The sequence below is a fragment of the Paralichthys olivaceus genome, chromosome 9 (genome assembly GCF_024713975.1).
Source record: "Paralichthys olivaceus isolate ysfri-2021 chromosome 9, ASM2471397v2, whole genome shotgun sequence".
NCBI classification, from domain to species: Eukaryota; Metazoa; Chordata; class Actinopteri; order Pleuronectiformes; family Paralichthyidae; genus Paralichthys; species Paralichthys olivaceus.
Genome location: NC_091101.1, coordinates 15,688,502 through 15,702,397, shown reverse-complemented (window position 1 = coordinate 15,702,397; position 13,896 = coordinate 15,688,502). Strand labels below are relative to the sequence as shown.

The 13,896-nt window shown below is 41.9% G+C and overlaps 5 protein-coding genes across 26 annotated transcripts in view; all 5 read left to right on the top strand.

The window, feature by feature from the left end:
• Positions 1–13,896, top strand: part of LOC109648067 (protocadherin gamma-A11-like) — a 225,240-nt gene that overhangs the window by 84,932 nt on the left and 126,412 nt on the right. The window lies entirely within an intron of this gene.
• LOC138411411 (protocadherin gamma-A7-like) lies at positions 751–3,227 on the top strand. Its single transcript, XM_069531670.1, has 2 exons — positions 751–1,140; positions 2,434–3,227. Exons 1-2 carry the CDS (start codon positions 758–760, stop codon positions 3,209–3,211), a joined length of 1,161 nt encoding a protein of 386 aa, XP_069387771.1. The 5' UTR covers positions 751–757; the 3' UTR covers positions 3,212–3,227.
• LOC138411512 (protocadherin gamma-A11-like) lies at positions 4,228–7,486 on the top strand. Its single transcript, XM_069532068.1, has 3 exons — positions 4,228–6,672; positions 7,369–7,372; positions 7,473–7,486. The coding sequence occupies exons 1-3, from the start codon at positions 4,228–4,230 to the stop codon at positions 7,484–7,486; spliced, it is 2,463 nt and encodes an 820-aa protein (XP_069388169.1).
• LOC109647899 (protocadherin gamma-A11-like) lies at positions 7,554–10,314 on the top strand. Its single transcript, XM_020113710.2, has one exon. It carries the CDS (start codon positions 7,750–7,752, stop codon positions 10,297–10,299), a length of 2,550 nt encoding a protein of 849 aa, XP_019969269.2. The 5' UTR covers positions 7,554–7,749; the 3' UTR covers positions 10,300–10,314.
• Positions 10,934–13,684, top strand: LOC138411511 (protocadherin beta-11-like). The gene has a single exon (XM_069532067.1). It carries the CDS (start codon positions 11,129–11,131, stop codon positions 13,682–13,684), a length of 2,556 nt encoding a protein of 851 aa, XP_069388168.1. The 5' UTR covers positions 10,934–11,128.

The following is a 13,896-nucleotide window of genomic DNA, read 5'->3' as shown; positions in this document are numbered from 1 at the left end:
CTCAGCATCGGGAAGTAAATGTTCCTCACATAAATTTACTCGAACACTGCTACTTAATTATATGTTGTATTACAAATACTTTGTGGGCCAAGTAATACTGCATTAGTAATAACAGATATTTTGTCGTTTGCGCCAGGTGGGACTTGGTGACACTTGAGATTGATTTTGTTATGTCGATATTTAGTTGTGGATAGGGCGGAATCTACACTTTTAAATAACAATTGTAAGTTTTTTACACTTATTATAACCCAGTTAGTTCTTATTTTCACTGCACCACCCAATGCATTGTAGGAAAATTGTTATTGCGACTTGATTGCGTGTTATATTTGTAAATTTACATTCTACTTTTGCATTGTATTTGTTTTAGTGCAAATACTGAAATTTTTAATTTTTCTGAATGTCATTAAATTAGTCTCATTGGAACATCTATATGTGATAGAGATGTGTTCAATTTGTCTATTTATGAGTCATTTCACTGTGTTCTTGGTCTCGTTTAACTTCCTCTTTTTAGGCTCTAAGCGACGCTGTTGGTCAGTGAAACATTGTTCTCTGTTGTTTCGTCATTCAGTCCATCCCCTGAATTATTATACAGTGAAAGAGGCTCTCTGTGTTTGGTCGAGGTTTAGTGCGAACATGGTCTCACGGACTTGCATATGAACATTGAAGACGTCCTTAGATCCAACAGAAACGGATTTATCAGAAACATTGTCACTGTGACATTGATCGGATATAAATCATTTGTTTCTTTGTTGTCGGGATGGCATCTGGAAGATTTCCAATATACTTAAGATGGCGATCGTTTTGTGGACTGCGACAGCAAATAGGACTGCTCATGTTGCTGCTTCATGCGGTTTGCATGGTAGGTGGTCAGATTCGTTATTCTGTACCGGAGGAGATGAAGAAAGGCTCGGTGATTGGTAACGTGGCGCAAGATCTGGGTTTGGATCTGAAAAGGCTCCGCTCTGGGCGGGCCCGTATCGTGACCGGTGAAAACGTTCACTACACGGAGCTGAAGACAGACAAAGGGATTCTCGTCGTGAATGAGAGAATAGATCGAGAGCAGCTTTGTGGAGACGTAACTCCGTGTAGCTTCAGCTTTGAGGTGATTTTAGAGAATCCCATGGAACTGCACAGAATCACTGTTGAGGTTCTGGATATAAATGATCACGCACCCATTTTTCCAAACAAAGACAAACCTATCAGTTTTGAAATAAGTGAATCAGCCGTAGTGGGGGTTCAGTTTCCACTGCAGAGTGCAGAGGATCTCGATGTTGGACAGAACGCGTTACAAGATTATGTTTTGTCGCCAAACGACAATTTTATTTTGAGGCAACATGCCAATCCAGACGGTAGTAAATATGTTGAAATGGTGCTCCAGAAGCCTTTAGACAGAGAGCGAAACCCACATTTCTCTTTAAAACTAATCGCAGTTGACGGAGGAACACCACAGAGATCTGGCACAGTGAATATAGATGTAACTGTTTTAGATGTTAATGACAATGCTCCAGTTTTTAACCAGTCTGTGTATAAAGCTTCTGTGACGGAAAACACGATTAAAGGCACCCACATTGTAACTGTAAATGCCACTGATGCAGACAGTGGTTCAAATGGACGTATTATTTACAGCTTGTCAAATATGAAAGGAAGCACAGCAGATATATTTAATATTAACGAAAACACAGGGATGATTTCTGTGTCTGGTCAAATAGATTATGAAAAAGACAGAAAATACGAGGTGAGAGTAGAGGCAAAGGATCAGGGTGGTTTAACCGGGACAAGTAAGGTTATAATCGATGTTGTTGATGTTAATGACAATGCCCCAGTTATAAATATAATGTCATTTTCTAGTCCAGTGTCAGAGGACGCACGTCCTGGTACAACGATTGCTATTTTGAACGTAAAAGATGCAGATTCTGATAGAAACGGGCAAATAAAATGTTCTATAGATGCAAAACTTCCTTTTAAAATAGAGTCATCATTAACAAACTATTATAATTTAATCTCTGATCAATACTTTGATCGAGAATCTGTGTCAGAATATAACATAACAATAACAGCCACTGATTTTGGGATTCCTCCGCTTTCTAGCTCAAAAAAATTACATCTTAAAACCTCTGACGTAAACGACAACGCGCCAATATTTGATAAACGCAGCTTTTCTGCTCATGTGACTGAGAACAACTCGCCGGGATTTTCGATATTTGCCGTCAGGGCGAAAGACTCTGACTGGAATCAAAACGCCCGAATATCGTATCTTCTAGAAGACACTCAGGTCGGTGGTAGTCCAGTTTCTACTTACGTGTCTTTAAACTCTGAAACTGGAGTTCTTAGTGCGGTTCGCTCCTTTGATTATGAGCAAATTAAACAGCTCGAGTTAGTAGTTAAAGCTCAGGATGGAGGCTCTCCTCCACTCAGTAGTAACGTGACTGTGAAAATACTGATCCAGGACCAGAACGACAACCCCCCCCAGGTTCTGTACCCAGTCCAGACTGGTGGCTCTCTGGTGGCTGAGATGGTGCCTCGTTCAGCAGATGTGGGCTATCTGGTCACTAAAGTGGTGGCTGTGGATGTGGACTCTGGACAGAATGCCTGGCTCTCCTACAAACTGCAGAAAGCCACAGACAGGGCGCTGTTTGAAGTGGGCTCACAGAATGGAGAAATAAGAACTATCCGCCAAGTCACTGATAAAGACGCAGTGAAACAAAGACTGACTGTGATAGTGGAGGACAACGGGCAGCCCTCTCGTTCAGCTACAGTCGTTGTTAACGTGGCGGTGGCGGACAGCTTCCCTGAAGTGCTGTCGGAGTTCACTGACTTTACGCACGACAAGGAGTACAACGACAACCTGACTTTTTACTTAGTGTTGGCTCTGGCTGTAGTTTCCTTCCTCTTCATCACGTGTGTAGTGGTTATTATCTCAGTGAAAATCTACAGGTGGAGACAGTCTCGCGTCCTGTATCACTCCAATCTCCCTGTGATTCCATATTATCCACCACGTTACTCAGACACTTTGGGTACAGGGACTCTCCAACACGTGTACAATTACGAGGTGTGCAGGACGACTGACTCCAGAAAGAGTGACTGTAAGTTCGGCAGAGCTGGTAGTCAGAACGTGCTGATAATGGACCCCAGTTCTACAGGGACGATGCAGCGGATACAGAGTGAAAAGAGCATCCTGGATGAACCAGACTCTCCTCTGGAGGTGAGTTAAATCATTGTGCTCGCATCTTCTCTTATTTGTCTAGTTTTTAAATTTATAGAAAGTCATTGTATTGCCGGTGGTTACTTTCAGCACCATGGACAGCACGACACTATGCATTACCCGATAGAAATGCTGCTCATGTTAATATCTTCATAGATTGAGTATTGGGAATGAAATGCTCTTGACCAAACTTTACAGAAACACTGCTTTTTAACTATGTTATATTGAAAAACAAATACTTTTTGGGGAAAGTAATACTGATTTTATTCTAACTGATATTGTGTGGTGTGCGCCAGGTGTGACTTGTTGATTTTGGTATGTAGATGTTCAGTCGTGGCGAGGGCAGATCTTGTAATTTTAAAATGTCATCGCTGAGCATAACACATTGAATTCCAACTCCTACTTCCTCTTTATAAACTACTGTCAATCACAAGCTAATTGGGTGGGGTTTGTATTGTCAATATAGAATATATTCTAACAAGTGTATGTATTTTGACCTTATTACAACCCATTCATTTATTTTCCCTGTAACATCAAATACATTGTAAGCAAATTGTTATTGACACTTGATTTTCAGATCTTTTTGAAACATAATTCTACAATCTACTTTTACATAACATTTGTTTTAGTGCCAATACTGACTTGTAATATCTTTCAATTTCTGATTTTAATCAAATGGGTTTCATTGGAACATCTACATCTGATAGAGATGTGTTCAATTCGTCTATTTATGAGCCATAGCACTATGTTCTTGGTTTCGTTTAACTTCCTCTTTTTAGGCTCTAAGCGACGCTGTTGGTCAGTGAAACATTTTTCTCTGTTGTGTCGTCATTCAGTCCATCCCCTGAATTATTATACAGTGAAAGAGGCTCTCTGTGTTTGGTCGAGGTTTAGTGCGAACATGGTCTCACGGACTTGCATATGAACATTGAAGACGTCCTTAGATCCAACAGAAACGGATTTATCAGAAATATTGTCACCGTGATATTGATCGGATATAAATCATTTGTTTCTTTGTTGTCGGGATGGCATCTGGAAGATTTCCAATATACTTAAGATGGCGATCGTTTTGTGGACTGCGACAGCAAATAGGACTGCTCATGTTGCTGCTTCATGCGGTTTGCATGGTAGGTGGTCAGATTCGTTATTCTGTACCGGAGGAGATGAAGAAAGGCTCGGTGATTGGTAATGTGGCGCAAGATCTGGGTTTGGATCTGAAAAGGCTCCGCTCTGGGCGGGCCCGTATCGTGACCGGTGAAAACGTTCACTACACGGAGCTGAAGACAGACAAAGGGATTCTCGTCGTGAATGAGAGAATAGATCGAGAGCAGCTTTGTGGAGACGTAACTCCGTGTAGCTTCAGCTTTGAGGTGATTTTAGAGAATCCAATAGAACTGCACAGAATCACTGTTGAAGTGTTAGATATTAATGATCACGCACCAGTTTTCCCGAAAAACAATAAACCCATCAGTTTTGAAATAAGTGAATCAGCGTTAGTGGGGGTTCAGTTTCCACTGCAGAGTGCAGAGGATCTTGATGTTGGACAGAACGCGTTGCAAGATTATGTTTTGTCGCCAAACGACAATTTTATTTTGAAGCAACATGCCAATCCAGACGGAAGTAAATATGTTGAAATGGTGCTCCAGAAGCCTTTAGACAGAGAACAACGTCCACTTTTGTCCTTAAAGCTAATCGCAGTTGACGGAGGAACACCACAGAGATCTGGCACAGTGAATATAGATGTAACCGTGTTAGATGCAAATGACAATGCTCCAGTTTTTAACCAGTCTGTGTATAAAGCTTCTGTGACAGAGAATACGGTTAAAGGCACCCACATTGTAACTGTAAATGCCACTGATGCAGACAGTGGCTCGTATGGAGCTGTTACTTACAGCTTGTCGAATATGAAAGGAAGCACAGCAGACATATTCAGTATTGATGAAAACACCGGAACAATTTCTGTGTCTGGTCAAATAGATTATGAAAAATACAGAAAGTACGAGGTGAGAGTAGAGGCAAAGGATCAGGGTGGTTTAACCGGGACAAGTAAGGTTATAATCGATGTTGTTGATGTTAATGACAATGCCCCAGTTATAAATATTATGTCATTTTCTAGTCCAGTGTCAGAGGACGCACGTCCTGGTACAACGATTGCTGTCTTGAACGTAAAAGATGCAGATTCTGATAGAAACGGGCAAATAAAATGTTCTATAGATGCAAAACTTCCTTTTAAAATAGAGTCATCACTAACAAATTATTATAATTTGATCTCTGATCAATACTTTGATCGAGAATCTGTGTCAGAATATAACATAACAATAACGGCCACTGATTTTGGGATTCCTCCGCTTTCTAACTCAAAAAAATTACATCTTAAAATTTCTGACGTAAACGACAACGCGCCTATATTTGATAAACGCAGCTTTTCTGCTCATGTGACTGAGAACAACTCGCCGGGATTTTCGATATTTGCCGTCAGCGCGAAAGACTCTGACTGGAACCAAAACGCCCGAATACCGTATCTTCTAGAAGACACTCAGGTCGGTGGTAGTCCAGTTTTTACTTACGTGTCTTTAAACTCTGAAACTGGAGTTCTTAGTGCGGTTCGCTCCTTTGATTATGAGCAAATTAAAGAACTTCCGTTAGTTGTCAAAGCTCAGGATGGAGGTTCTCCTCCACTCAGTAGTAACGTGACTGTGAAAATACTGATCCAGGACCAGAACGACAACCCCCCTCAAGTTCTATACCCAGTCCAGACTGGTGGCTCTCTGGTGGCTGAGATGGTGCCTCGTTCAGCAGATGTGGGCTATCTGGTCACTAAAGTGGTGGCTGTGGATGTGGACTCTGGACAGAATGCCTGGCTCTCCTACAAACTGCAGAAAGCCACAGACAGGGCGCTGTTTGAAGTGGGCTCACAGAATGGAGAAATAAGAACTATCCGCCAAGTCACTGATAAAGACGCAGTGAAACAAAGACTGACTGTTATAGTGGAGGACAACGGGCAGCCCTCTCGTTCAGCTACAGTCGTTGTTAACGTGGCGGTGGCGGACAGCTTCCCTGAAGTGCTGTCGGAGTTCACTGACTTTACGCACGACAAGGAGTACAACGACAACCTGACTTTTTACTTAGTGTTGGCTCTGGCTGTAGTTTCCTTCCTCTTCATCACGTGTGTAGTGGTTATTATCTCAGTGAAAATCTACAGGTGGAGACAGTCTCGCGTCCTGTATCACTCCAATCTCCCTGTGATTCCATATTATCCACCACGTTACTCAGACACTTTGGGTACAGGGACTCTCCAACACGTGTACAATTACGAGGTGTGCAGGACGACTGACTCCAGAAAGAGTGACTGTAAGTTCGGCAGAGCTGGTAGTAAGAACGTGCTGATCATGGACCCCAGTTCTACAGGGACGATGCAGAGGATACAAAGTGAAAAGAGTATCCTGGATGAACCAGACTCTCCTCTAGAGGTGAGTCAGGATAATCTCACATTGTTTTGTCCCTGTATGTGTATCTTCCTTTGTCTCAGACACGTGCTTTGATGAGTTTTTATAATCTGATGTCACTTTCAGCACCATGGACAGCATCTCAGTTCATACAAAATGAAATTATTTAACACACTTGGTGAACACAGCAGTGGCTTTAAACTGCAATTATACAAATCAAATGAACTAGCAAAGTATAATATTATGTTTTGGGCCATTTGTGCTTTTAACATTTTTTTTTCCATTTAACATCCAATGCAAGTGATAAGGAGATATTGTTGCCATGTTTATTCATTGGTGTTGGATCAAACAGGGGCCTCATACAATTTATATTTGTGACAATGGTCATAAAGCCATCTTGACGTCTGTATTGTAACATTTTTGTTTCTCCACTAAATTTTGCAAAGCTCATATAAAGTAATAGAGCACCAACTCATTAAACATAAATTAATGTTGCAGCTTCCTCAAATTATATGGAAATACTTTCATGTGATTTAAGTAACAGTAAAGTCAATAATACTCTTTTTGAAGAGAGGTTTGCATTTTCAGATTTGGTTGCTTGCGTAGAGCTCTTGAAATCCTGCAATTTATTTAGATGGAATATCTTTTATAGTGTTTCTGTGTTTCTCGGATGAAGATTAGGGCCCTATTGTTGTAGAAATGCTTTTTATAATTTTTTAGCACTGTAAGTATAAATACTTCTTTAGTTATATGGGTTTGTTTAATAATCAGTTATTATGAACATTAAATTTGCAGTTATTTTCCTTCTCTGTGTTGATATTCAGTGACTGGACTCTAAGGGACGCTGTTGGTTTATTAAAAACAAACCCAGGCACTTTGTTAGGCGGTGCCTTGCTTCATTCTGTTCTGTGGTGGGTGGATGAGCTTTAAACTGTGAACGACGTCGAGAAGGGCGCATGACTGGCTTTGATTTGACACCTTTTTCAACGCGAGAAGACATTGGAAACATAAATGTTTTTAGTATAAATAACCCTTGAATCTTTTGTTCATTGGGTTGTATCGGAGTTGGATCTTATCCCGTCATTCCAGTTCTTTGCTAACATGGATTTGAGGAAATATCTCTGCCGGACTCTAAAATGGCGTTTGTGCCACAAACTGTTGTCGCAGTGCATTCTCTTTCTCTTTTTTTTGAGTCACAATGCCACCGGACAAATAAGATACTCGATCCCCGAGGAGATGAAGAAAGGTTCCCTTATTGGAAATGTCGCATCGGACCTTGGGATAAACACTCAGAGGCTCCGTTCTGGTCGGGCCCGTATCGTGACCGGAGAAAACATCCAGTACACCGAGCTGAAGACAGACAAAGGGACTTTGACCGTGAATGAGAGAATAGATCGAGAGCAGCTTTGCGGAGACGTGACGCCGTGTAGCTTCAGTTTTGATTTGATTTTAGAAAACCCGATGGAATTACACCACGTCACAGTCGAAGTGTTAGACATAAATGATAATTCGCCTTCTTTCCATCAGCACGACATGAAACTGACGATTGGAGAATCAGCCGCTCCGGGGGCACGTTTTGTTTTGCCAACAGCAAATGATCCTGATGTGGGAGTCAATGGGCTTCAGGGCTACCATTTATCTCCGAATGAAAATTTTATTTTAATGAAGCATTCAAATACTGACGGAAGTAAATATGCGGAGATGGTACTGGAGAAACCGTTGGATAGAGAGCGATACCCGAGTCTGTCGTTAAAACTGATAGCAGTAGACGGTGGAACGCCACAGAAATCTGGTACAGTAAATATAGATATTACTGTCCTAGATGCTAATGATAATTCTCCCGTTTTCAATCAGTCAGTCTACAAAGCTACTGTAATGGAAAATTCTGTAAAAGGAACATATATCAGTACTGTGAATGCAACTGATGCTGATAGTGGCTCAAATGGTTTGATTACTTATTCTATTTCTAAAATGCAGGGCAACATTGACAGGATATTTGAAATTAACAAGACAACGGGTTTGATATTTCTTTCAGGGGAAGTAGACTTTGAAAAAGCAAAGAAATATGAAATACGCATTGAGGCAACGGACCAGGGAGCTTTGACAGACTCGTCTAAAGTTATAGTGGATGTAATTGACGTGAATGATAATCCGCCTCTCATAAATGTGATGTCATTCACTAGTCCCGTGTCAGAGGACTCCCCTCCTGGAACAACTATTGGCATCATAAATGTAAAAGACCTCGATTCAGGTGATAACGGACAAGTTAACTGTAGAATTGAACAAAACGCACCTTTTAAGATCAAATCTAATTTAAGAAATTATTATACATTAGTGACAGACACTGTGTTAGATCGTGAAAGTGCTTCGGAATATAACATCACTGTTGTTGCGACAGATGCAGGAATTCCTCCTCTCTCATCAAATAGAACGTTTCATTTAAAGGTCTCTGATGTGAACGATAACGCCCCAGTGTTTTCACAAAGTCTTTACAGTGCGTTTATCGTAGAGAACAACTCACCTGGTGTTTCTGTTCTGACGGTAGTGGCCAAAGATCCCGATGAAAACCAAAACGCCCGAATATCTTATATTCTGGAGGAGACAAATGTTGGTGGATCTCCAGTTTCTAATTATGTTTCTGTTAATTCCGAAAGCGGAGTGATACATGCAGTGCGCTCGTTTGACTACGAGCAGATCAAAGACTTTCACTTCCGAGTCAAAGCTCAGGATGGAGGCTCTCCTCCACTCAGTACTAACGTGACTGTGAAAATACTGATCCAGGACCAGAACGACAACCCCCCTCAGGTTCTGTACCCAGTCCAGACTGGTGGCTCTCTGGTGGCTGAGATGGTGCCTCGTTCAGCAGATGTGGGCTATCTGGTCACTAAAGTGGTGGCTGTGGATGTGGACTCTGGACAGAATGCCTGGCTCTCCTATAAACTGCAGAAAGCCACAGACAGGGCGCTGTTTGAAGTGGGCTCACAGAATGGAGAAATAAGAACTATCCGCCAAGTCACTGATAAAGACGCAGTGAAACAAAGACTGACTGTTATAGTGGAGGACAACGGGCAGCCCTCTCGTTCAGCTACAGTCGTTGTTAACGTGGCGGTGGCGGACAGCTTCCCTGAAGTGCTGTCGGAGTTCACTGACTTTACGCACGACAAGGAGTACAACGACAACCTGACTTTTTACTTAGTGTTGGCTCTGGCTGTAGTTTCCTTCCTCTTCATCACGTGTGTAGTGGTTATTATCTCAGTGAAAATCTACAGGTGGAGACAGTCTCGCGTCCTGTATCACTCCAATCTCCCTGTGATTCCATATTATCCACCACGTTACTCAGACACTTTGGGGACAGGGACTCTCCAACACGTGTACAACTACGAGGTGTGCAGGACGACTGACTCCAGAAAGAGTGACTGTAAGTTCGGCAGAGCTGGTAGTCAGAACGTGCTGATAATGGACCCCAGTTCTACAGGGACGATGCAGAGGATACAAAGTGAAAAGAGCATCCTGGATGAACCAGACTCTCCTCTAGAGGTGAGTTCATGTAGTCTCGTCTCTTCACCCATAATTTCCTGTGTGTGTTTACGTGCATTAGTGAACAGTTGCGCACCATGTCCTAATTTTCAGGACCATGGACAGCATCTTTGATAGGGTTGCTGCTGATGTATTTACATTCAGAGCTTCAGATTAATGTCATCCTTTAATCTCCTAATTTTTGCTGATATACAATTTCATAGCCACATTACTCTAATTGGACATGGGGTTATTTAACACAGAGTGATACTTTGTCGGATTCTTGCACCATGATGACAATTTCCGCACAGTCTTCATCTCCAGGAAAGATTTATATGTATTCAATTGTGATGGTTTATTTTTTAGATGTTTTGGATATTTTTTCTGAGAACCGAAAAGGCTCCTTTCAATGTTCCAATAACAATGCTGCATTCAGTGTGCCAGCACTCCCTGAGTCATGATACAGTATTATTGCTGTCTCATATTTGAGCTATTCAGGCTCTGTCTATGTCACAGGCGTTGCATTTATATTTTTAAAGATACACTTGTCTTGTTTAGAGCAAGCTGCATATATGTGGCCTTAAAGCAACGGTATGGCTGATATTGTTTCGTGATTTAACGTGCTGAATTATCTGTCCAAACAAATTCAATATGTTTCCATGAAATATATATCTGTTGTATGCTGTTACTGGATTTGAACTGTAAGAGACGCTGTTGGTCAATCCAACATAATTTTAAAACATTGCCACACTGTCTCCTCCCTTGCTACATACAGTGGGTCGTCAGAGAAACAGAGATAGGGAACATTTTGTGGGCTGACATTCGAGGGGAGCACTCGTCTCAATAGATACAGTAAAGTGTGAGGACAACATATTCCTTATTTATTGGATTGTTTCTTCCTTATTTCTTGCAATAAGCATCGTGCTTGGATCAGTGTGGATGCTATTTTAGTGTTTTTCTTGCCATGGGATTTGGAATGCGATGCTACGCCCGGTGCGTAAAATGGCGCTTTGGCTGCGGACGGAAATGGCAGCTTCTGTTCATCCTTTTTTTTTGTTTCAACGATTTTGTCAGTGGTCATATCCGATATTCAATACCAGAGGAGATGAAGAGGGGCTCTCTTATCGGCAATGTAGCACAGGATCTTGGTTTGGATCTGAAAAGGCTTCGCTCCGGTCGGGCCCGTATCATAACTGGAGAAAACAACCAGTACACCGAGCTGAAAGCAGACAAAGGGATTCTAGTCGTGAATGAGAGAATAGACCGGGAGCAGCTTTGTGGAGACGTGACACCGTGTAGTTTCAGCTTTGAGGTAATTCTAGAAAACCCTATGGAGCTCCATCAGATTACAGTTGAAATTACAGACATAAATGATCATTCGCCCACGTTTAAAAGAAATAGCCTCCCGTTTGAAATCAGTGAATCAGCAAATGTTGGCTCTCGCTTTTCCTTGACGAGTGCAGAAGACCTAGACGTGGGTGTTAATGGACTCAGAGAATACTTTTTGACCGAGAATGATAATTTTATTTTAAAACAAAGTTCTAATGCAGATGGAAAAAAATACGCGGAGATGGTGCTTCAGAAGACTTTAGACAGAGAGACAAATCCTCATCTGTCTCTGAAGCTGATAGCTGTAGACGGAGGAACTCCGCAAAGATCTGGCACAGTGAATATAAATGTTACTGTTCTTGATGCAAATGATAATGCGCCTGTTTTTAATCAATCTGTGTACAAAGCTACAATAATGGAAAATTCACCGAGTGGTACGTATGTGACAACTGTTAATGCTAGTGACGCAGATTTTGGGTCAAACAGTCTAGTGACGTATCATTTTTCAGACCACAGCAGTGGTTTTGGTAAATTATTCACAATAGATGAAAAAACGGGCGTAATATCAATAACTGGTGTAATTGATTATGAGAAAGAGAAAAAATACGAGCTCAGAATTGATGCAAAAGATCAAGGAGGTTTGACAGATGCCAGTACAGTGATTATTGAAATAAGTGACGTGAATGACAACACCCCCACTATTAGCGTGATGTCATTCACTAGTCCCGTGTCAGAGGACTCCCCTCCTGGAACAACTATTGGCATCATAAATATAAAAGACCTCGATTCAGGTGATAATGGACAAGTTAACTGTAGAATAGAACAAAACGCACCTTTTAAGATCAAATCTAGTTTGAGAAACTATTATACATTAGTGACAGACACTGTGTTAGATCGTGAAAGTGCTTCAGAATATAACATCACTGTTGTTGCGACAGATGCAGGAATTCCTCCTCTCTCATCGAAAAGAACTTTTCATTTAAAGGTCTCTGATGTGAACGACAACGCCCCAGTGTTTTCACAAAGTCTTTACAGTGCGTTTATCGTAGAGAACAACTCACCTGGTGTTTCTGTTCTGACGCTCGTGGCCAAAGATCCCGATGAAAACCAAAACGCCCGAATATCTTATATTCTGGAGGATACAAATGTTGGTGGATCTCCAGTTTCTAATTATGTTTCTGTTAATTCCGAAAGCGGAGTGATACATGCAGTGCGCTCGTTTGATTATGAGCAAATTAAACAGCTTGAGTTAGTAGTTAAAGCTCAGGATGGAGGCTCTCCTCCACTCAGTAGTAACGTGACTGTGAAAATACTGATCCAGGACCAGAACGACAACCCCCCTCAGGTTCTGTACCCAGTTCAGACTGGTGGCTCTCTGGTGGCTGAGATGGTGCCTCGTTCAGCAGATGTGGGCTATCTGGTCACTAAAGTGGTGGCTGTGGATGTGGACTCTGGACAGAATGCCTGGCTCTCCTATAAACTGCAGAAAGCCACAGACAGGGCGCTGTTTGAAGTGGGCTCACAGAATGGAGAAATAAGAACTATCCGCCAAGTCACTGATAAAGACGCAGTGAAACAAAGACTGACTGTTATAGTGGAGGACAACGGGCAGCCCTCTCGTTCAGCTACAGTTGTTGTTAACGTGGCGGTGGCGGACAGCTTCCCCGAAGTGCTGTCGGAGTTCACTGACTTTACGCACGACAAGGAGTACAACGACAACCTGACTTTTTACTTAGTGTTGGCTCTGGCTGTAGTTTCCTTCCTCTTCATCACGTGTGTAGTGGTTATTATCTCAGTGAAAATCTACAGGTGGAGACAGTCTCGCGTCCTATATCACTCCAATCTCCCTGTGATTCCATATTATCCACCGCGTTACTCAGACACTTTGGGGACAGGGACTCTCCAACACGTGTACAATTACGAGGTGTGCAGGACGACTGACTCCAGAAAGAGTGACTGTAAGTTCGGCAGAGCTGGTAGTCAGAACGTGCTGATCATGGACCCCAGTTCTACAGGGACGATGCAGAGGATACAAAGTGAAAAGAGCATCCTGGATGAACCAGACTCTCCTCTAGAGGTGAGTTCATGTAGCCTCGTCTCTTCACCCATAATTTCCTGTGTGTGTTTACGTGCATTAGTGAACAGTTGCGCGCCATGTCCTAATTTTCAGGACCATGGACAGCATCTTTGATAGGGTTGCTGCTGATGTACTTACATTCAGAGCCTCAGATTAATGTCAACCTTTACTCTCTTCATTTTAGCTGATATACAATTTCATAGCCACATTACTCTAATTGGACGTGGGGTTCTTTAACACAAAGTGATACCTTTTTTCGGATTCTTGCACGATGATGACAATTTCCGCACAGTCTTCATATCCAGGAAATATTTATATGTATTCAA